The 24,459-nt window shown below is 34.8% G+C and overlaps 2 protein-coding genes and 2 long non-coding RNA genes across 5 annotated transcripts; 3 read left to right on the forward strand and 1 right to left on the reverse strand.

The window, feature by feature from the left end:
- Positions 1 to 4,933: 4,933 nt before the first annotated feature.
- Positions 4,934 to 8,832, forward strand: LOC145814196 (uncharacterized). The gene is made up of 3 exons (XR_014357537.1): positions 4,934 to 6,162; positions 7,569 to 7,621; positions 8,700 to 8,832. It is a non-coding gene; the product is annotated as an uncharacterized LOC145814196 (long non-coding RNA).
- A 1,385-nt stretch (positions 8,833 to 10,217) lies between these two features.
- On the forward strand, positions 10,218 to 13,784 carry LOC114257592 (uncharacterized). Its single transcript, XR_014357538.1, has 2 exons — positions 10,218 to 10,284; positions 13,236 to 13,784. It is a non-coding gene; the product is annotated as an uncharacterized LOC114257592 (long non-coding RNA).
- A 1,657-nt stretch (positions 13,785 to 15,441) lies between these two features.
- LOC145789226 (transcription factor IIIA-like) lies at positions 15,442 to 19,543 on the reverse strand. Of its 2 annotated transcripts, XM_082911160.1 has the most exons (7): positions 19,378 to 19,543; positions 18,553 to 18,701; positions 18,105 to 18,245; positions 16,756 to 17,047; positions 16,373 to 16,608; positions 16,014 to 16,157; positions 15,442 to 15,923 (listed from the first exon to the last, which is right to left on the reverse strand). In XM_082911160.1, exons 2-7 carry the CDS (start codon positions 18,679 to 18,681, stop codon positions 15,729 to 15,731), a joined length of 1,137 nt encoding a protein of 378 aa, XP_082767286.1. In that variant the 5' UTR covers positions 18,682 to 18,701; positions 19,378 to 19,543; the 3' UTR covers positions 15,442 to 15,728. The 2 variants fall into 2 exon arrangements, with proteins under 2 accessions (XP_082767286.1, XP_082767287.1); XM_082911161.1 differs by lacking the exon at positions 18,553 to 18,701 and having other exon boundaries at positions 19,378 to 19,514.
- Positions 19,544 to 22,726: 3,183 nt separating this feature from the next.
- On the forward strand, positions 22,727 to 23,458 carry LOC114257585 (protein FAR1-RELATED SEQUENCE 5-like). Its single transcript, XM_028197367.2, has one exon. It carries the CDS (start codon positions 22,727 to 22,729, stop codon positions 23,456 to 23,458), a length of 732 nt encoding a protein of 243 aa, XP_028053168.2.
- Positions 23,459 to 24,459: the final 1,001 nt, after the last annotated feature.

The raw sequence follows: 24,459 nt of genomic DNA on the forward strand, positions 1-24,459 counted from the left end.
ATAAATGACCCATATAAATTAATTTAATTACTAATCTATCCAATAAAATAATCCTACACACAACTTGGGTTTTACATTCTTCCCCTCTTAAAAGAAATTTCGTCCTCGAAATTTGACATACCTGTAGTCTCAAAAAGTTGTGGATACTTTTGTCTTATTTCATTCTCAAGTTCCCAAGTAGCTTCTCTCTCCGAGTGATTGCTCCATTGAACCTTAACGTAGTGGATGACTCGACGCCTCAAAACCTGCTCCTTCTTATCAACAATTCTTACAAGGTGTTCTTCATAGGTCAAATCCTCCTTAAACTACAACAGTGCATAATCAATCACATGATTGGGATTCGGTATATACTTCCTCAACATCAAAACATGGAAGACATTATGAACTCCAACTAGTGAAGGTGGTAGGGTAAGTCTGTAAGCTACCTCTCCAATTCGATCTAAAACCTCAAATGGTCCAATAAATCTAGGACTCAATTTACCACGAACACCAAACCTCATTACTCTTTTCATAGGAGACACATTAAGGAACACATGGTCTCCAACCCCAAACACCAAATCGCGTCTCCTATTGTCTGCATAACTTTTCTGTCTACTCTGTGCAGTGCGAAGTTACTCTCTAATAAGATTGATCTTGTCCACTGTTTGTTGCACAATCTCAGGCCCTAACAACTTTCTTTTGCCCACATCATCCCAACAAATAGGTGATCTACACTTTCGTCCATATAAAGCCTCATATGGTGCCATCTGAATGCTCGCATAATAACTATTATTATAAGAGAATTCCACTAAGGCCAAATGCTCATCCCAAGAACCTCCAAGATCATTAATACAGGCCCTCAACATGTCTTCAAGAGTCTGAATAGTTCTCTCTGACTGTCCATCACTTTGAGGATGAAAGGTCATGCTAAAATTCAAACTAGTATCCAAAGCTGTTTGCAAACTCCTCCAAAACATAGATACAAATCTGCTATCTTTATCAGACACTATGGTCATCGGAATACCATACAACTTCACAATCTCCTTGATATACAATTTTGCAAACCTCTCTAAGGAGAACCCTACCATAAAAGCTAGAAAGTGAGCGGATTTGGTCAATTGATCAACAATAACCCAAATAGCATTGTTACCACCTTAGGTCCTAGGCAACTCCATCACAAAATCCATGGTAATATATTCCCACTTCCACTTGGGAATAGGAAGAGGTTGTAACTTACCTGTAGGTCTCTGATGTTCAACTTTCACCTGTTGACATACCAAACCTTGAGCAACATACTGAGCAATTTCCCTCTTCATATTATTCCATCAAAAGTTCCTCTTCAAGTCTTTATACATTTTAGTGCTCCCTGAATGTACAGTATACCCTAAACTGTGAGCTTTTTTTTCAGGATTTCTCTCTTGAGCTCTAAATCATTAGGCACACACAACCTCTCTCCAAATCTCAAGGTTCCATCTTTATGCATACAAAATTCTATCTGTAGCCCTATTTCCATTTCAGCCTTAAGTTTTTGCAACTGAGGATCTTTTCCCTGAGCATCTTTAATTCTATCAATCAATGTGGGTTGAACTCTAAGGTTTGCCAACTGCACTCCATGGTTATGCCATCTAATCTTGATATTCAACCTTTGCAAGTCCTCCAAGATATTCTTTTGGTCAGTGATCAATGTAGCCAAATTACTCAGGGTCTTTCTACTCAAGGCATCAGCCACTGCATTGGCTTTTCTTGGATGATAATTGATAGTCAAATCATAGTCCTTTAATAGCTCCAACTATCGCCTTTGCCTCATATTCAATTCTTTTTGAGTGAAAATATACTTCAGACTTTTATGATCAATGAATATCTCACATTTCACCCCATACAATTAGTGCCTTTAGATTTTCAATGCAAACGCCACTGTAGCCAACTCCAAATCATGCGTAGGATAATCTGCTCATATGGCTTCAACTGCCTAGACGCATATGCCACTACCTTATCGTTCTACATCAGGACACAACCCAAGCCCATCTTTGATGCATCACTATAGATGGTAAAACCTTCATCTCCGGACGAAACTATAAGTACTAGAGCACACACTAATCGACTCTTTAGATCCTGGAAACTCTTCTCACAATCATCAGACCATTCAAATTTAACCCCTTTTTGTGTTAAACGAGTCAAAGGCATAGAAATTCGAGAAAATCTCTTAACAAACCTTCTATAATATCCTGCTAAACCCAAGACACTACGAATTTCAGTGACACTAGTAGGCCTATTCCACTCTACTACCGCCTCACTTTCTTGGGGTCAACAGACACCCCGTCTTTAGATTTCACATGACTCAAAAAATGATACACTCTCCAGCCAAAATTCACACTTCTTTAATTTAGCAAATAATTTCTTCTCCCTTAATAACTGCAACACTATTCTCAGATGTTCTTTGTGCTGCTATTTGCTCTTTGAGTACACAAGAATGTCATCAATAAAAACTACCACAAATTGATCTAAGAAGGGTTTAAATACTTTGTTCATTAAATCCATAAAAGCTGCAGGCGTATTGGTTAACCCAAACGACATCACTAAAAATTCATAATGCCCATACCTAGTTCAGAAGGCTGTCTTAGGTATATCTTCCGCTTTAACCTTCAACTGATGATATCTAGAATGAAGGTCAATCTTAGAAAAGACTTGTGCTCCTTGCAATTGATCAAATAGGTCATTTATCCTAGGCAAAGGATATTTCTTTTGAATTGTCACCTTGTTTAACTCTCGATAATCAATGCAAAGGCGAAAACTACCATCCTTCTTTTTCACAAATAAAACGGGCACACCCCAAGGAGAAACACTAGGCCTAATAAAGCCCTTATCTAGTAACTCTTATAATTGTACCTTCAACTCTTGCCCCTGATTTCCTTCAACTGCTTGAGAACCACTACCAATATTAGTCACATTCCCTCGCCGATTGTTATTACCAGTCCGTCGATTCGTTTGACCCTAGCGTGTATTCCTAGCCATATTTGCCAATGTCTCCTCATGTTCCATTGCAACCTATATGCATCAATAATAAAACCTCATCTTATTCTATTCTAAAGTCCCTATAACACGTAAATAAAATTAACATTTTACCAAATTATAAGCGTTCCCAATCCTACATCTACCCAATCTCACCACTATTCTATACCAACTTTTAAAATTACAACCTGGCTCTGATACCATAAAATTGTCACGCCCCAAGCTCTGTGACAACGCCGCACACTCATATAAGTGAGCATGCAAGGCTAAGAATCCAATCACATAACCCATAAAATAAAATACTCAAATTAAATCCTTAATTGTCATAATGCCAGAATCCATAAAAATAAATAGTTCTCATATGAAAATGCCCACCAAATCCACTAATTTAATCCACTAACAAAACAATAATCCAAGTACTTAAATCATGGTCCTACTCTCGGCACTCCCACATGTAAAAAAAAGATCCCGCGCAGCTCTACTCTTCAGAATCTGAAAAAAAAATAAGGGTAAGCTAGATAGCCCAGTAAATAACCAACCATCACTGCTAGCTGGATCAAGTATACAAAAATAAATAAATAAATCGATAACCAATAAATATAATTTTTTTTCTATAGTTCAATAAATGAACAATTATTTGTAAGGTGGTTTCGTAGTTGAAAATAAACAGTGTAGCAATACATTTTAATTGAAAAGACAATGAGGTAATTCGATGAAATTTCGTTGTTCAAAATTGATGGTTCGATATTCAAATGGTTCAATGATGCAATTCACAAAACCCAAGTCTTGGTGACTACGGTCACTTAGCCCGTGACAAGGCCCAGAACCACACATAGGCCGGTGGTAAAGCCCCAAAAGAAACTAGTTTCTGTGCCAATAAATAACCCCCATTGGCTAGGGTCCAAATCATAGTCAGACTAGAGTGATGTTCAAAATTCAAACAATACACAACTTTCAAATAAAACATTCGATATTTTCAGAATAAATGTTTAGTACAATTTTCAAAATAGTTTCATCAAATATTCAAATAATTTTCATAATAATATTCGATGTTGTTTTATACTTGACCCATATTTTATTTTAAGAGAACATGAAGGATATAAATAAATATTTATGATTTTAAACGATTCGATAGGAATAAAAATGAACCAACAGTGATAGAGGGTTACTTACCTCAAACGCTTAGAAATAACACTCCAACACCAACTCCAAACATCCAATTCCACCACTTCAATCACACAAACCTAATAAATAAAACCTCAAATAAATTAATATTTTTTACATGTTACAAACACCCACAAAAGCACTACTATATTATATTAATGTATTACTTTAATATCCAAGAGATCAAACCATTCAACCCAACTTTATAGCCAAACACACCTTTACCCATGATACAAAACTCCATTGTTTCTATTACCCATCCAAAGTTACACTTACACATTGCACCCAATTCTCAAAACCTAAGTAAGCACCTATAGATCTTCCAAATCCCCTTAATGCATTGATTGTTAAATTCCTCAACATAAACTTAATAATTAACAGTAAAGACAGATTTTACCTTAACCAATGGGTGTCCCAAAATCACCAACGTGCTGCCTTCAATCCCTATTGTAGCCTCACTTAAACCTCTCTTCTCTTTTTCTTTTCTTTTTTCTTTTACCTTCTCAAACCCTAGCTGCATATGGAGCAATTCATAGCCTCTGTTTTGTTTGTTTTCCAAGACTTAAAGCCACAATAGGTGGGCTTATTAACCTAATTTCACAAAGTTACAAAATTACCCATCTAAGTAATAGGAAATATAATGCCATCTCATAACTAATTCTTTGATATTAATAAATGACCCATATAAATTAATTTAATTACTAATCTATCCAATAAAATAATCCTACACACAACTTGGGTTTTACACTTACATCATCTATTTATAGACTAAGACCACTGACAACCACAATTGACACTTAACCAACTAATGACACTTGTATTTAAAGATATTATTTTACTACGTCAGAACTCCCCCTTTAGGAATCTTGTCACAAAGTTTTGGTAGCAGCTAAGTGACTCAATTTAACACCACTTCGGATGGAATGACAGTTCTCACGTACAGCCATAGATGAGGAACATGTGCTGCATTTCCTTGCTCGAAAAATGAATCTTACAACTCATCCTTCTTTGAATTCATTGAAGCTGCAACCTTTGCTAAACAACCACATGTGCAAAGATGACAACCCCCATCATGTACCCATATCCTCTTGCTAAAGCTTAGATAGTTCCCCATTTTCCCAAGCCACTTCACCTCTGACCTACATACTTGTGCAGAAAAGTACTCATGTTGTTGGGATGAGACCAATAGGTTGGCAAAGGATGTCTTCCAAAGCAAGGCTAAGGAATGTGACAAAATGACAAGAGTGACTAATACTATGCATCCAATAGACAAGAACACTTGAGAGAAGGAATTCTAACATTGAACTTCTTTCTTCCTTCCTTCCCTCCCTTGGACATAATCGTCAAATGAGCATCACAACAAGTAGCTTACTTAGCTCAAAACAACTTCCTATAGAGGCATAAAGGAGTACCAAACATACAACTTCAAATAAGCTCTTTGAAACTTTCAAAGACAGCATTGTCTACTTGCAAGAGATTCTAAAAGCCTTATCAATCTGAGAAAATGTTATCCTTTGTTGATTTTTAATTCAAATCTTTTATTACAAGCATTATTGTTGTGGTTTCCTAGATAATTGTTTTATTATGTATTGTTCTTCAACTACATAAAAGATACCTAAACTGAATTGAGATTTTCTTGATTCATTGACCACGATAGTCATGCTAAATGATATAAATGTATGGTTATTGTGAGATATTATGTTTTATCTTATTTAGTATGTGAGGGTAGTTTAGTCTTACTACTTTGTAATTAGGCCTTTAGGGTTTCTTGCGTTTCTTATTTAAGTGTGTAAGTCATTCTCTAATAATCTATTCAATATAAGATACATTCTTGGGTATACCGTATTACATGGTATCAGAGCCGGTGTACTCACGGATGGGTAGGGTGCATGCCCTTGGCCTCAAGCCACAGGTGCTGCCGAGTGAGCACACTGAGCATGAGGGAGCGTGTGAAGCGAAGTCCCACATCACCTGAATACTAAGGCCCCATTTGGGAAGTTGGCTATTTTAGTAAGTTATTTTAATTTTTGGCTATTTTAATAGGTTAAAATAGTTGTGTTTGAAAAGAGGGTTGGATTTTTTTGTTATTGGATGTGATGTTTGTGAGAGAAAAAGTGAAATGGTTATGGGTTTGATGCGACATTTTGTCTTATTGGCTATTTTAGCATATTTTGTCTTTTATTGTTATTTTAGCCCAAAAAGCCAAAAATCCGTCTTCCTAAGAACCCCCTAAAGTAATGTTAAACATATAAGCGTGAGGGCACCCTCAACCTAATAACTAGTTTTTGGGGTTGAGCTCTATCCAAGACCATGTACAGTTATATCATGTATTGTTCTTCAATTATATTGTTAATTCTGTTATGGTTCCAAGATAATTGTTTTTTTTTTTTTTTGATCGGCAAAAAAATCTTTATTGATGACAACATACAAGGTATGGAATAGTACATCAATAAAGAGGAGCTTGGAGCTAAGACAAAGCTCGAGGCGCCAGTTGGTGAGGAACCAACCAAAAAAGAACAAGAGGAGAAAGAGAAGGAAAAAAACAGCAGAAAAACAGAAAACTAGAACAAGCACCTAGATACACCACACAGGACAACCCTCAGGTGGATTAGCCCCCAGCTGAAACACCCTCCTCTGCACAGACCAAGAACACACTCCTCTGCACAGACCAAGAGCACACTGAATTCTGAAACACCCTCCTCTGAGAGCATACCATGGGCTGCATCAAGCTGAACACCTCACTGAATGAAAACAGAATTCAGTCTTATTAATTCAAACCAGACCAAAAGCCCAGCGAAAGGCAAAACATGGGAGCCTTTGACACCAGACTTCAGCACAGCAGATCATCATTTCATACCCATAAACCAGCAGATCATCATTTCATGCAACCAGCACATCAAATTCATCTCAACACAGCTTCGGGATCAAACAACATACAGCAGCCCAATTTAACTCATAATTCACCAGCTTAATCAAAACAGATCAGTATCCAAATGAACACAGACCATCTCAAAACAGATCAGAATTAGCACATAGCATACCAGGGCTCATGCACAGAACATCAGAAGACAGCATATACCAGCCCTTATGCAAAACATTTTTTCAGTAAAGCAAACAAAATCAACCCACAGAGCTTTCCTAAGCCAGCACTTAACTACACACAATAACAGACTTGACTCAGATTATATATAATATCATGTACCGAATAATTAAACCCCTTCAAAGATGAGGAAGCCCACAACGCTACTCTAACCTTTATTAGCTCTGCCAAAGCAATCCAATCCGGTTGCACCTTGTTAAATACACAGTCATTTCTGCTTCTCCATACTGACCACATAATTGTTATCATGTACTATTCTTCAACTGCATTCCATGCTGAAAGATATCTATACTGAATTGAGATTTTCTTAATTCAGGGACTACTGCATATGTAGAGCAATCAATACCTTTTCCTCAAGATGGTAAACAGGTTAGCAAAAATTCCTAATCGATAGAAATGCTAATTATTTGTGTTGCATTAGGAATTAATACTGCTGCACAGCAGTTGGTCTTTGTTGTTGTCATCACTATTGTTATGATAATGCTGATATTTTGATTCTTTCTCTTTTCAAACCTTGCATGGCATTGATGTCATGTATGTTATGTCTGTTAGTTTATTTCCAAAACATTTTTTTACGTATATGATTTTTTCATATGCTCATGAGCATTTGATCCTTCACAATTAGAAGTTTCTAACGACTATTCAATATTTTTTAGTACATGGATTGATTTTTTTGTGAGCATTTTTTCTTATGCCAATGAATGCATGTATCAGCAAATAAATGTTCTTTCTGCATGCTGTTTTTAAATTGCTCATGGCCTTGGGCCACTTTCTCAGTGATCCAACTTGAATTTGAATCTGGTTAAAATGGTGTGCTTTTTCCATATATCAAGGGAAAAAATTGTTATGTGCTTTTCATTCTTGCTTCTATAGATTTACTGATATGGCAGCTACCTTTTCACTATGGCACTTTAAAATTAATATTAGATTTGGGACGGAGAACTATCCACATTTCTTATTTGTTATCTGTTCAAGACTTAATTACTTCCCAAGCGTCTCTCAAGTCTGTCCCCATGAGATATTGTGCGCACATTCTGCATATGTACATGTGTGTGCGTGTGACTCAGTTATGGACACCCTTTGTTATCTACACTTTTTATGACCACTGATGTGAAACTTGTTTCTAGGTTTTGTTTTCTAATTGGAACATGTTCTGATTGTTGTTTCAAAATGACACTGTCATCTTCTGAATATTGTTTAACAACTGTTAGTCTTTAAACATTTTGAAAACATCAAATAGGGAAATTAAGAACACAAACAAATCCAAACAGGACCAAATTTTGTGCAAGTACTTTCTATGGTGTCTTCGCGGCAGAAGGATCCTACCTAATCTCTGTTTGTTCTTTTGGGCTGTCGTACATTCTGAACATAGAACCCTTTGGCTTCTTGTGTTTGCCAACAAAATTTTCACCATCAATGATGCATATTATTTTCTTTTGCAATGAAGGGATGGTGGGGTGGAGGATTTGGATATGGACTGTGGATTGGGATCTTAGTTGCATCAGGGTTTTCTGTTGTTCCAGTGCCATCTTCTGTATGGAAGAATGAGCTCAAACTCTCCGGAAACCGCTCAAGTAAGGTGCGCTTGATGCCTCACAAAGTGGCATAAGCATGTCTCACCTTTCATTTAGGTTATATATGTAATAATGTGAGTGTACATAAATATTTGTTTACTTTGAAATTCCCTTCATTAAAATTCTGAAGAAACTTGCACTAAGATTAAGTTTAATTATTGTAAAGTTTCATTCATTGTTTTTCACTAGACAATAAGAATATATTCCTTACGATATCAAACTCATTTTTAAAAATTTACTGCAGATATAGGGTTCACTGTGATCTAACTTGTGTTTTTTAAGCCTTTAATTACCATAAGGCAGTCCACACATGTTCAAGAATGAGAATCCTAATGGAAGAAGCTGAGTAGCCTTCGCCTGTTTGACCCAAAACTTACATGTCAAGGGTTTAAAAATGCATGAGCTTGTAGTGGTTGCTTTAATATGGCTTTGGTACTCTAAGCTGAAAATGTTCCAATCAACAGTTGTAGTATACTACTCAGCCTCTTCCTCCCATCTTCAGGTCTTAGGATTATCATGGAGGTTGCAATATACAGCTACAGATGTTCAAAATCTATGGCAATTTTTATACTAGCATAGATAATAAAGATGGAGAAAAGAATTTTTATAGGCTAAAGACTACTATTTCTACAAGGACTAGATCCAGAAGTTAAGAATATTTAGTAACTACAAGTATTCTAGACTAACTATAGCTATAACTTCTAATTCTACTCCAACTATGATATGAAATCAAAATAAGAAATTTCGATCTTTTTACCACTAACACTATTCTGGATATAATAAAACTCATAAAAATGATCCACTTAATAACTGGACCCAAAAGAAAATCCATGAGCCACCCCGCAACCCATGTTCAGCAAATATGAAATTACTAAAATATCGTATAACCACTAAACACTGTCATGAACACTTTTCTTTGGATCAAAAAGGCTTCTTAATGATCATTGGACCCAGACTTTGCTTTGTACTTCTAAAGATTAATGTACTTGTTTAGTCATGCACTAGATGTTGAATCAACTAGTTTGGCTACGAGAGACGATTGCCAAGCTATAAGAGTATGATCAAATCAAATAGTTGTTGCCATCCTACCTGACAGGATTAATCTGAACAGATGAGTTATCACCAAGAGTCCCAACACAATTCAACCCACTCTCATTGTTGCCCATGGAATTCTTACTACCTTCCAACGTGTTTACAAATGGGAATGGCACTACTCAACAAAAAATGACAGGTTGATGGGTTTACGAACCCAACAGCAAAATACTTGAAAAGAAGATGCTAATACTGCCATCATTCATACTCATTTTTTTCTTAGAACTTATATGCAATTTTATGAGAATTATATATGCATCCTTTAATTTATCAAAGATGTCCAAATTTGGCAGGATGAAAGCAGGGAAGCTGCATCCACATTATTTCCATCTATGAGTTCCCTGTTGAAAAGGAAGAAAGATCATGGTATATTACTCTCCTAGATACATATTTCCTTTTTGCTCTCTTTAATGACTTCTGTTTGCTATAAAGACAGAAGGAAACTACATAGTATAGGCTCTTTTGCTAGCAAATATAGCTTAACAGTAAAAGATCTTCTCAAGTAAGAAGCAAAGCAATAATACCTTGAACCAACCCAAGGACATGCAAATGAGATTGTTGGAAATTTCAGTAAGGGGAGGGCATTTGGAATGCTGAATTTTTTTTTCTGAATCAAGGTGTACTGAATTCGCAAAATTTTATGGAGAAATTATTGAGACAACAGTTTGTTTTTTATTTATTTTGTCTCATCACGGGAGTTAAAAACACACTGGGCTGTTCCTGCCTTGAGTTGGTTCTACTTAACTATGGCATAGATATATGCTGAATTGCATTTCAAGTTTCCAACTAGCACCTTTATAGGCATTTACGTACTAACATGAGAAGACACTTTTATTTTTACTTTTTCAACGCATTTAAAATTTGATATTTGGACTTCATAAAATTTCAGCCTTTTTGAAACTTAGAATTTATATATATATATTTTTTTTTTGATAACTTGGGATTGTTCTCTGGTAAACACAATATAGACACATGACACAAATATGACATAACATGAATACAGATACTAGAAGTTTTAACAGTAACTTAATTAGTGTCATTTATACGTTGGAAAAGAATTGGGAGCAAAATACCCCAATTTCCATTTTGAAAGTCCCAAGTATTTATATATAGATAGTAAACTAATAGGGTGTACGGTTTCAAAAAATAAAATGCTCAATGGGTATATTTAACAACTGTGAAATATGTCAAAACAAAACAAAAAAAACAAAAACAAAGGACAACTATAGAATCTACAAAAGAGAGAACATATACACAGATAGGAAACTATAGAATCTAGAAAAGATGAAGGCACATTTAAGAACTAGGTTGGTTATAACCGACCTCGTCTCAGCTAGCTGAAACTGTCTCGTTGCCAAACTTGAGTAGTGCTTATTAATTCTTCGTATTCCTATTCTATTATATTTTAAAAGTGCTCTATTATATTTTTTTTGTTCATTCTTTTACACCCTGGACTGGAAAGTCAATGGTAAGAATTGAATTAATTGAACATTTCTTTTTTATTATGGGATTTGTTTAGTTGATTGTTTTTCTCCATAATGGGATTTTTTGTTGAGTTGATTAATAGTGTTGAATTTGTTAATCATAAATTCAGTTGGGTTGTTGATTGTGGATTTCTAAGCTATATCAATGTAATTTTCACGATAATTGTAATATTAAATCTCAACAAATAGACCCTCAAAAAAATGTATAAATTTAATAGTATCTCGTTGTTTATTGTGGGGTTTTTTTCCCCTTCTTTTCAATGATGTGAATAATATGTGCCCCCTTTGCCTTAAATTTTTAGCTCCGCCACTGCATGTGGGCACCTGGGATGCATGTCTATGCTTCCTATATTATCATGGTCACATTTGAGTGGTGTTTATCATCATCATCTCTTCTTATTCATCTTCACTCTGTCTTTGTTTATAACTTGATTTGAAGGGAGAGTGTGTGGCGTGTTTGACAGGTGGACACATTCGTACTCATCATGTCGGTGTCAGACTTCACTCTATCTTTGTTTATAACTTGATTTGAAGGGAGAGGGTGTGGCGTGTTTGACAAGTGGACACATTCGTACGCATCATGTCGGTGTCAGACACAGACACAAAATCCATTTTGGAGTGTCCATTCTTCCTAGGTGGTTCTCATCCTCTATCCAATAAAATGGAAATGGGTTTCCAAGTTTTTTTTTGTATATCATCTACCATAATGGTAGTTGTCTTCTTTTTCCTGTAGTCATGCTTTATTTGGAGGTCAAAAGTTTTTCATGCCCGGACTGAAGGTCTTCCATCTTTGATAGAGAAATGTTGTCATACATATATTTGACAATGTAGCGTTATTCATCTAGCTTCAGATACTTTCCTCCAATGCAAAGTAAGTTTGTCAGCCCACCAGCATCAGTCCAACATCCTCATTGGATCGATTGTAATGATGTTGCAACATCGTTGATAGGTGGCGTCATCACTTATGTCAAGTTGCGGCCTCTTTGTGCAGAACAATTTCTCCATCCACATAATGAGACATCAGTATGGATGAATTCTATGCCAGGCAATCCTCATCTTCTTTCTGGTTCTTAAACCCTGGAAAGAACGAATTATTTCCTTGTTCATTTGATTCTCCTGCACTCGCCTTTGAATTCCATTGTGTTCTTAATACCCTGTAATACACTATTGTACGAATGGAAAGCGATATGAAAGATCAGTATTCTCCAGTGTCAATTTCCCGAATTTACATTTCAAATTGACTTGCTTCGGCTCAGTTTTAAGGCAATAGCGGACCAGGGCGATGTCTTTTCCACAGTCGTAATTGGATGTCTAAATTGTTGAACACCTCCCTCTTTTAGTTCTTTGAATTCAACAGTTTAAACTTAAGATAGAAAACAAAGCTTGGGGATCAGAACACCCTAGTTTGAGGGAAGTTCACTTTCTCTGAAGGAGCCACAAACCCCTACAGTGCACATATTTGCAAGCCAAGCAATTCATTCCCTCAACCTATTCTGCCATTGTTTTGAAAAACAGGCAAGGGGTCATATATCACCATCAAACTGTAGGCTACATGATTTTTATTTATTTTTTTAATTTTCTAATGGCAGCTTATCTTGGTGTTTTTTAGTTCATCTGTACAATGGTTTAAAAGCTGGGGCTGTGAGGCCACCAAAAAAAAAAGTGGAAGTATAGTTTTGTTCCGGGTTAGATCAGCATGGGGTAATGATCGTTTCTTATGGTAAACAAATGATACGTTTGGTTCAGCAAAAGAGTTATTTGTGCCTGTGTTGTTCACACTAACTACTTACGTCCTCTATAGCTTTTTATGTTCTGTGGATCTGGCACTTGCAGGTCGAGCTGAGGCACTACTCATTGCTGCTTACGGCAAAGGCATGAAGATTAGCACCAATTCATCATCCCTCTCAGAAGAATTGATGTCTTAAAATAGGCAAATTGGCCACAACCCACTCCTTTCTTTTGTCACATCCTTCAGTTGTTGCTTCTTTTCTTCTCTGCAAATGCTACAAAATGAAGAGCAACATGAATAGCGACAAAAAGTAGTTGATGGTTTGGTATTGTATAATTCTCACATTAGACTAACTGCGTTAGATATTTCACTAGTTTTAGTTTTTAGCTTTTTATCTTTTTTGCCATTGTCATTTTTTTTCTTCTTTTTGGGATTGCTTCATGGAAATTAGCTGACTGATAGTATTATTGATACTTCTTGTGGGATTTAAACTTCCCAATTGTGATCCTTCTTTGTAACCTAGTATGTGTAATTGTTAGATGAATATCTAAATTCTGATGGAAATTTGAGGTTCTCTTGGAAACATATGGTTGTTACTGTAATTTATTTATTCAAGTCATGGAGTGATATAACATAATATTTATTGCAGTTCATTTGGTGAGGTATCAAACAATATATGTATATGGGGGTTGTCTTTCATTCCAGTAGAAATTGTAATTTAATTTTTTCCCCCACCCATCATTTCTATGTGAGGCATGTTCTCTCTTTAACTCAGCACTTTATAAAAAGGTTTTTTTAAGTTTTCTTTGACACACTACTTTTAAATTAACTTATTGGCTTAAAATAAGTTGATAAATAAATTGTTACTTACAGAAGTTAATTTATTTAGTAATCTCTTATTTAACTTATTAGCTTTTTAACTCTTCTATGCATAAATAGGGGTAAGCATGGTCCGGATTAGACTGGATTGGGATAAAATAAGGACCAATCCGTTATCTACGGTTCCTGAAAAATTGGAACCAATCCAATCCGTTTAAATCATGGAACCAATCCAAACCAATCCATTTAAATACCAATGGGATCGGTTTAGGATCACAGATTCACATAATTAAATAACAAAAATATATATATATATATAACACTTTAATTTCATAAAAATATAAATATAGCGCTATATTAGTTTCACAATAGCAACATTTATTTCTATAACAGCGACATATTGTTCTAGAATTTAAACAACCATAAGAAAACTGGTTTCACCATAAGTATTTAAACCATTACAAATTAAAATTAAAAACTAACAAACAAAAGTAATAAAAGAAGATATTATACGGTTTTAGGTTTGAGTTTAGATTTTATATAAAATAAGAGAAGATACTATGGGGGAGGATGTATAATAAAAATATATACTATTTGTATGCGGTCCGGATCGGTTCCAATCCGGAACCGTGGGGTTCAATCCAAAACCAATCCGTATACTACGGATTTTTAATTCTTCAATCCGGAACCGAACAGCGGATTTAAAAAACCAATCCAAACCTATCGGATCGGATTGGACTGGATCGGATTACGGATTTTACGAATTCTTTACTCAGCCCTAATACAAGTAACAGGGTCCGTGTCTTCGGTGGAAGTAACTCCAGCTATAGAACAGTCCTCAAGTGAGGTACTGTTAGTTTTGTTTTGCTGAACAAACTGTTAGATTGGCTCTTCTTTTGATTCACAACATATTTTTTTCTTCCCTCTATTTTCTTCTTTCTGAGTTTTGGCTTTTGGTTTTGGCTGTCCAAGATATTAGTTACCTTTGTAAATGTTTTGATTTTGTATGTGTAAATAAGGTATCTAGGCAAGTAGTGAAAGGTACCCATGAAGTAGCAAAGGCAGCCTCTAGAAGGGGCTGACATACTTTCTCAATGTTTTGTAACATTCTTTTGCATATATTTCTATATTATTGCTCTTTATCTTTTCTCCAAAACAAATAAATAAATAAAATACTTATTAAATCACATATACCTTCTTAACTATGTGTTGCCTCGCTATTGGCTATTATTCCCAGCCAACAACAATGCAACCCCACACAGGCTATCCAACTAGTATGTATAAATAGAGCTTATCATTACTAGTCATCATCTTAGCCCAATCATGAGCAGATTTAATTACAGATCTAAGGAGTTTCGAGAAATTTATAGAAGCATCGCACTTTAACAAAAATAACAGCTTGCACTGCTTCTGCTGATTAGGTTTATTTATTTATTTATTTTTGGGTGTTTTCTTTAGGTGCCACATCCCGTCTTACAATTCATGCCAACATTTGTGGACTACAAAAGATTTGACATATCATTCATAGAAATGGGCAAAACATGGAACAATTAAGCACACTATACACAGCAACATAAACCCTAGCTCAATATTACATGGCTTCATTGTGGACAATAGATGCAGAGGACATGAAGACCCGCACAATACAACATACCATTCGTATCTAATTCTATACAACATGTAAAACACACAGCTTATAACAGAACCCCAAAGAGGAAGAAAATACAACTAAGAGATCAAAATTGAACCTAGATGGCGCTAAAATAAATGGGCATAACTCATTGCTGGCCATCATCATCAGCTTCAGTGGAGAGCAACCAGGAGAGGTAATCAGGACCCTGATTCATAATAGAAGCCGATTCACTTGGAGGGCAAACCCTCTTCCGTGTGAGAGTTTCTATAGTTGGACACTTCCTTTTCTGTCCACCCCTTGGTATTGATCGGAACTGTTCATCAGACTCTTCAAAGTCCCCCTGAACCCAAAGCAAATAATGAAATCAGTTCACTACACCACCCTACCTGGAGAAGGGAAAAGAAAAACCCAAATGGTGCACAAAGCTTACATAGGTATAAACGTGGCAACCAGATTTCTCATGCTTATCTCTCACATGTTTGAATGTGAATCTCATACCACAACCGGTAATGCTACAAGCAAAACGCCTGAGTTCAAGATGCACAGCTTTCTCATGTTGATGGAGATTTGATCTCTGACAAAAGTACATATTAAGTAAAAAAATATTAAAACTAATACAATATTAAATGAGCTAATTAATTAAATGATATTAGATTAAAAGGGTAATGCATCATTTGTCCAGCATTCTACAAAATTTATTGCTTTGCAGAATAAAAAATTGCTTTACAACCTCACCAAACAGCTAGATAAATTATATATGAAATTATCAAAAGGCTAGCTGCAACTTACAGTTGAAAATGTGTGTTGGCAACCCTTAAAATTGCAGTTAATTCTCTCAGATGAACACCCTGCTTCGTGGGTCCGGAGGTGCCTTTTGATGTTCTTCTTCAGTTGTTTGGTCCCACATACCTCACAGGTAATATGTCGGTGGCAAGACTGGAGATGGGCCTTGAGGCATTGCAAATTAGTAAAATTTTTCATACAGCCTGGTTCTGAACAAAATGTCTCCACTGTAACCAACTCAACTGCAATTGTGGAGGGTTTTATCAGGGGGGCTTTCCAAATTGCAAATTCATTATAGAAGAATGGAGAGCTTATTTGTTCCACTAATCATCCACTTAAATAGAAGAATAATAACAAAAAAGATGAAAATTCAAAAGAAAGCAACTTGCCATGAGAAGCTTCATGCTTCCGCAGTTTTGATGCATATTTAAATTCCTTCCCACACCCAATTTCTTGGCAGATGTACTGCTTCGGACCATTATCGCCATTGGAAGAAGATGATTCCTCCTCATGAAATTCCTTGACATGCCTCTTCATATTACCTTGAAAAGCAAACCTGCTGTTGCAATTCTCAACAGGGCACTCAAAAAGTTTCCCTTGATGCTGAAGAAGGTGTCGCGTCAAGTGGTCTTTCCTTCTGTAGCTGGAATTGCAATCATCCAGTGGACAAGTAAATGGCCTCTGCAATACAATATATAGTCTTTGTTAAGTACCTAAAAGCTCAAATTTCATAGATTTCATGAACTCAATTACAATACACAAATGAAGAAGCCGTCAAACCTTAAAATGGAACAGTGCGTGATTGAGGCTTACTTGATGGAGCTTCTCAGGAGGTCCCCCTGCCTGGTACTAATCCATTCAAGGAAGAGACTGCTGCCTCTCGCATTTTGGAGTTCTTTATTTGGGATCCAATGCTTCACACAACAACATCAATGGGTTTTGTCATATTATTTCAATCATTTAAAACTTTTAGCCCTGCACAATTATTTATTTTGAACAGATGCCAAGTTGTGATTAGGGAAGAAAAAAAGTCAGAAACATAAGCTTTGTACATTCAACCAACCAAAGCACATGCTAAAGCTTCATCATCCATAAGGATGTAGAAAAACATAATTATATTCCCGGACAAAAATAGGTATAACATGTATACTAGATCTGATCTGAACAATTTAACTAGTCATACATGTTTGCAAATGTATATCTACTTATACATTCATACTTGCACAAAATTTAGTAATTTATGGATCAACATTTAAAAGGCACTTGGTGAACAATTGAAATTCAAAAAATTCTTCCCTTTGAAAGGAATAAGGCCAGCTTCTACCATAGCACTGTCGCATATTTCTTGGCGTACATCTAGTACAAATAAAAATATTATAAACAGTCACATTGCAACTATAACAGAAAATTATTGATATAACAAATTAGCGTGTTAACTGGGCAACCAAAAAATCATTTTGACTATTCAACAACGAGTGGATTGTTAGATATTACTCAAATGGCCAAGAAAGTAACAGCACATTCCAGAATTAAACATCAAGAAGATCTCCCACAATAAGGAACAAGAAACAATATACCCAACCCAACAAAGTTAGGAAAGAAAAAACTGAATCTCAAATCATTAACTACAAGCTATAAAGGTGGGCCGTTTACCAACCATGGAGCAAGAAAGAGATATCAAGGCATGCTATTAATGCATATACAAACATGTGAAACCAACAACAGTAATTATGAATACCTCGATTGAATGGCTTAACATATGTTGCCTCAAATGTGCAGGTTTTTGAAAACTTGTGCCACATTGTTCACACGTATTATTTGACTTCACTTCCTTCTTTTCCCCATTTCCATCAACACCATCATTGTCTTCAATTTTATCCTAAATGAAGCCCAGGAAATGCAAATAACGAAATCAATTAACAAATATGAGATCAAAAATTATCAACTCACGTCAAATCAAATTGAATCAGCCGGACAAAAAAGGGAGAAAAATAAATAAATTTGGGTCATTAAAGTAGTGGGTCATTAGATCATTGACACTTGATTGGATTTGGACAAAATAAAAAACATGGATCGGTTGATGATCAACCACATAAACTGAACTGAAAATGTAATTTTTTTTATTATCCATGATACAAGAATTGAAGAATAACATGTATAGACGTGTCCATGTATAAGCAACAAACCTGGTGGTGAGAGAGGACATGAGAGGTGATGAGAGACTTCTTGGAGCGACAGATACCACAATACTTGCAGTAGTATCGCCTTATATCTCTGAATATTGGTACTTCTCTCTCGCTTCCTCCTTTCTCCATTTTTGGAGGAAGCAGCCTCTCTGTACACATACCCAATACTCAGGAGAAGAAGAAAAAAACAACATAGCCACCAACACTTTTCATGGAAACAATTTAACATAAAACAATAACATCCTAAAGCAAATAACAATTTAGACTAAATCATCAATGTTGAGATCCTAAAGCCACTAACAAATCACAAACGAGGGTCCAATCCCAAGGGAACACAAGGCACAACAGAAGACAAATTATTCAAGCACATGATAACTGTCAAAAGCATGGTGAAAAACTAAAGCCAACATAATTCCAAATGTTCAACAGCAAGGACAAGCAGTAATAAGCTAAACTAAGTCTCATATGGATGAAGTAAGTAAAAGATTTTATCTTTTCTGAATTATTGGTCCTCTTGCTTAACAGAACAACAAGATAAATTCTAAATTCTTACTTACAAACGAACCAATGCTTTTGAAAAAACCCAAAAAATAACAATATCAGCTGTTTAGGGTTTAGGGTTAGGATTTAGGCTGTTGATGTGATTAAAATTTGGAAATCAAAATATGATTTTTTTTTTTTTTAAAAATTTTCAACACAGATCAGGCAAACAAAAAATTTTGTAAACCTGAGAATATAAACAACTTCCAATCATCATTAAAAAAAACTGCACCGATTTTTTTTTTTTAAAAAAAAAAACATATGACAAAATCAACTTCATAGTACCTTGAATGCGACACCGGATTGACAGGACGATGCAACGGTTGGATGAGCCTGAGGGAAGATGAAGAACGTAGAGAGAGAGAGAGAGAGAGAGAGAGAGAGAGATCTGATGCTTCTATAACCCAGAGAGGGGGGCAGAGGAGAGAGATTAGTAGAAAGCGAGTCGAGTCAATGAGGAAAGGTGGCTTCTTTGCTCAGATAGGGTTTTCAGAATTGATTTAGTGTGGAGGGCTGCACAAAAGTTACTATACACACTACATGTGGAAAAATTATTAGTTGGTTTAGTGGCATCACATAGCCATGTCCCCTCACTAATCACATATTTTTATATTTTTTTATATTTCTTAATCATTCGGTACAAATTGTAAATTCTAACATCTACTGATGAGAACACACCTAAAATATGATTGTTCGACAATGTTAGAGGGTAACAATTTTTGTGGCCACAATGGCTCAAAACTGTCAAAACGATGTCGTTTTGACATGTTTTGCACCCAAAACGACGTCATTTTGACAATTTTAAGTCATTGTAACTACAAAAATTGTGACCCTCGAACATTTTCATAATTGTTCCTTAGGACCAACGAATAATTTCTCACAATGGTCGGATGGGTAAAAAAATCATAAATAAATTACAATCACCTCACTTAAAATTTGATAAACATATTAATTTTATAAATTTAATATAATTACACTAACCTTTATTTTAGTGCGTGGACACATAAATAAACAAAAATTTATCCACATATTACTAGAAATAATATAATAATATTATTTTTTTCATTTATATGATTCACAAATTATTGATAAAAAAGTCTCAGATATAAAAAATAAATAAATAAATATTAATATAATTATGTCAAAATATAAAACTAATTGTAATTTTTTAAATTTTTTTTAAAAAAATGGGTGTAATTTACTCAAAAATCAAACAAGGGCCCACACACACCAAAAAAAAATTAAAAAAAAACCTAATGTCAAATTTAAAAACTATTTGAAAAAATTAAAAAATCAAAACTGATATTTGAATAAATCTAAAACAAGATCAACATTCAACACTCGCATCCATAAAACCTAAGAAGAAAAAATTTATAAATAAGAAGTGGGATGAGAGATTCTGGCCTTGTTTGGTTTGTATTTGACAAACATGTTTTGAGATAAAAAGTACGAAAATTTATTTGGTTTGGTTTTTTTTCAAAAGATATTTTGAAAAATTATTTTGAGAGAAAGTTTTGGAAAAAGTGATTGATTTGATATATATGAGAGAGAGATTTGTTTGGAAAATTTGTAAACCAAACAAGTCTTGGAAAAAAAATTTGGAAAAATTTGTTTGGTTTGATTACTTTTAAAAACTTATTTGTAGAGAATTTTTCTCAAAATTTTTACAATTTAGTTAAAAGTTAGCTTTTTAATTTTTTTTTTATCACATCATCTCTTTATTTTTTTACACGTTTTTTAAAAAAAGTTTTCAAAAGTTAAAAAATTAATTTTTAACCTATTTCCTAAAATAGGCCGAAATTGGGATGGGTGTCTTGGAGTGGTTGTTGTGTGGAAGGCACATTAGCCACTGTTGTGCGGCTCATAAGGCTCATTTTGGGACTTATTTTAATAATTTGAATAGTTTATTTTTAAAATATATCGAATAAAACATATTTGTGAAATATTAAATTCATTGAATATCGATATTGCATTTGTATTTTAAAAAATAATAATAAATATAATTTAAAATATAAAACTAAATATAAATATAATTTGATAAAAAGACTTTCGATATCTGATCAATTTAATATTTTATTCATTATATTTTAAAAAGTGAACGATTCAAATTATTAAAATGAATCTCGAAATAAGTTAATGGACTGCACAATTACTGGTTTTCTAGAGAGCCATATGGTCTTGCTTAGAAGAAAGCATGGATAAGATGTATCAGGATCCTCTAGAATGAAACCCTAAAGTGATCTCCTAAAGTGAAAGAATCCAACGACTGAAAATAAAACTAACCAAAACAATATCGTTTTGGTTAATAATTTGAAAAATAAAAAATAAAAAAAAATTAGCTTTAATTCAAAATTCCTTCTATATGCTCGCAGGTATAGCAAAAGCAGAAGGCCGGAGTGCAACAGAGAGAGAGAGAGAAAAAAAAAAGAGAGAGAGAGAAGAGAGGCGGGAGTGTCGCCGTCCAGCTGTCGCCCCGCCGTTGCTGCCGTCCAACCGTCGCCGCCGTTCTGCCTCCGCCGAGCCCTTGCTCCAGCTGATTGAAGAAAAAATATAGGTATTTACAGTAATCTTCTAAACAAAATACAATAGCTTGTTTGGACCCTCATCTTCTATTACAATAGCTTGTTTTTCATGTACTACATGTGGATATTTTTCATTTAAAGAACCCTCCCACTGAAGAACAATATATATGTTTGTTCATTGAAGAATATGCATTGCATTCTAAACAAAATACTTAGGAAGTTCACTGTTACGCCTTTTTTTAATTATTATTTTTTTTATTTTACAGTGAGATACCTAATTTTATATTTTGTTTGTGAACAATGCACAATGTTGTAATGTTGTTTCTGAATTCAGAGATTCCTTCTTTCTTTTTTTATTATTATTATTTTTATTTATGGTGAGATACCTAATTTTTTATTTTGTTAATGTTGTTGCCACTTGGGTTTTGGTTGTTGTTAATTTATGTTTTTGTTTGCTTTTTTTTATTTTTTTATTTTGTTTGTTTTTGTTGTTTAATTTTGATTTTGTATGTTCACATGTTGATTATAAGAAAATTAAGAGATTTGGGTTAAATCTGGATCATTGAAAACATAATTTACTATTAAAGGGATTTGTTCCCCTTTGTTTCCCTTTGTTTATATAATCTAATATGAGTCAATTCTTGTTTATTCAGTTTATATTATTTTGCAAACATAATTTACCGTTTTTATGTTAATATTGAGCACTTTTTTATTTTTTAAGTGACTTGGCACATTGATATGGAACCTAACAATGTTGAGAATGACGGGGGTGATTGTGATGGAAGCCTAGAGTTCACATGACATTTGATACAGAACAAGAAGCATATGATTTCTATAATGCTTATGGAGGAAGGCTAGGCTTTAGGATTAGAAGGGGTTATGTAAACAAGAGCAAGGAGGGGCAAATCACTTCAAGGCTATTTGTTTGTAATAAGGAGGGGTTTCGGGTTATCGACAAGCGAGATCCATTAACAAAAAATCCTAGGCAGGAAGTGAGGACTGGTTGTCAAGCCTGACTTATCATTAAGTATGATAAGAATATTCAGAAATTTTGTGTTGGTGATTTTGTTGAACAACATAATCATATCTTTGTACCAGCAAAATATACGCATATGTTACCATCCCAAAAGAAGATATTTGCATCACAAGCAACCGAAATAGATTTAGCCAAAAAATTTAAAATCCGTCTTAATGCTGCATTTGAGCTCATGAGCAATGAAGCTGATGGAAGGGAGTTGCTTGGGTTCACAAAACTGGACCAAAAAAATTATTTGAGAATAAAGAGGCGAAAGAGTTTAGCATATAGGGAGGCAGGTAGCATTTTGCAATATTTTCGTGAGAAAAGATTGGAGAATCCATCTTTTTTTTACTTGGCCCAATTAAATAGCGAAAAGCATATTACAAATATATTTTGGGTTGATGCTCAGATGATCATGGATTATGGGCAATTTGGTGATGTGACTTTCGACACTACTTACAAGTTAAATAGTGCACATAGACCATTTGCGTCTTTCGTTGGATTTAACCATCATAGGGAAACTATTATATTTGGCGCAGCGTTGATGTGTGATGAGACTGCCGATTCTTTTATATGGCTTTTTAGAAGATTCTTAGAGGCAATGTCAAGTAAGGCTCCGAAAATAATTTTTACGGATCAGGATGCTGCAATGGCTAAGGCCATACCTACTGTCATGCCTAACACAAAATGCCACCTTTGCACTCGGCATTTGATGCAAAATGCATTAAGGCATGCAAATTCTATCTTCAAGGATAAGGGGGTGAAGAGTGTTTTATCCAAATTTATGTACGACATTGAAGATGAGGAAGAGTTTACGTTAAAATGAGAGGAAATGCTTGACAAATATGAAGTGTGAGATAATCATTGATTGAAGTTAACATATGGGATCAAGGAAAAATAGGGTTGGCTATATATTAGAAATGCATAGGGTGCGGGCATGAGTAGCGCCCAACTTAGTGAATCCGTTAATGCATTCTTGAAGGATTTCCATTCAGTCTGATCATAACTTAATGCAATTTTTCATGCATTTTGATCAAGTTCTTTGTGAGAAGAGGTACAAGTCGAATATGCTCTATGCCAAAAGTTGCCAAGGGTGAATATTAAAGTGAAGATTATGGAGCAAGCTACAGATGTTTACACAAATAAAATTTATGAAGAATTTCAAGATGAGTATGTCAAGTCCCTTGAAGTAAACATTGAAGAAATTGAACATGATGGTGAGAGTACCGTTTATACGATTCGTGATAGTGATGGTGTAAAGGTGAGGAAGGTGAGAATAGAGTGTGATGGTTTACTCACTTGCAATTGTAGAAAGTTTGAAATGAAGAGCATTTTGTATAGTCATTGTTTGAAGATCCTTAGAGACACCCTCAAATTCAAAGAGATTCCTTCCCAATATATTCTGAAGAGATGGATTAAAAAAGCAAGAGCAGAAAATGTGAAAGATAGGTGGGGCATGATATTAAGGTTGATGTAAGATTGCATCAAACTTCACGCTATAGATCATTGTTGGCAATTTTCAGAGCAATATCATGTAGAGCTTCCGAAAATGAGGAAATATATAACTTGACGGTAGAGAAAGCAGATAAATTAATCGCAAACATTGAAAGCATGTTAAGCGCAAATTCAATATGCCTTTTTTAGATACTATTGAACAAGAAATCCCTCCCAACACATGCCCCGAAAGCTTTGAAGTGGATGGTGTAGCGGATACAAATGTAGTTCAAGCAAAAGGACTCAAGAGAAGAGAGCGCACTAGCAAGGGACGAAGGCAGACAAAAGGTGGTTTGGAGCTTGCGTTGGCAAAGAAAAATAAAACAAGTTCAC

The sequence above is a fragment of the Camellia sinensis genome, unplaced genomic scaffold, assembly GCF_055761805.1.
Source record: "Camellia sinensis isolate YWXY unplaced genomic scaffold, ASM5576180v1 Unanchor1, whole genome shotgun sequence".
NCBI classification, from domain to species: domain Eukaryota; kingdom Viridiplantae; phylum Streptophyta; class Magnoliopsida; order Ericales; family Theaceae; genus Camellia; species Camellia sinensis.

Coding starts and splice junctions, on each gene's coding strand:
- LOC145789226 (XM_082911160.1), bottom strand. CDS start 18,681: ATGGAGAAAGGAGGAAGCGAGAGAGAAGTACCAATATTCAGAGATATA. Junction 17,048..18,104: donor TGTTAAGCCATTCAATCGAG/GTATTCATAATT, acceptor ATTGTATTGCAG/AGGCCATTTACTTGTCCACT. Junction 16,609..16,755: donor GAAGCATGAAGCTTCTCATG/GCAAGTTGCTTT, acceptor CCACAATTGCAG/TTGAGTTGGTTACAGTGGAG.
- LOC114257585 (XM_028197367.2), top strand. CDS start 22,727: ATGTTACCATCCCAAAAGAAGATATTTGCATCACAAGCAACCGAAATA.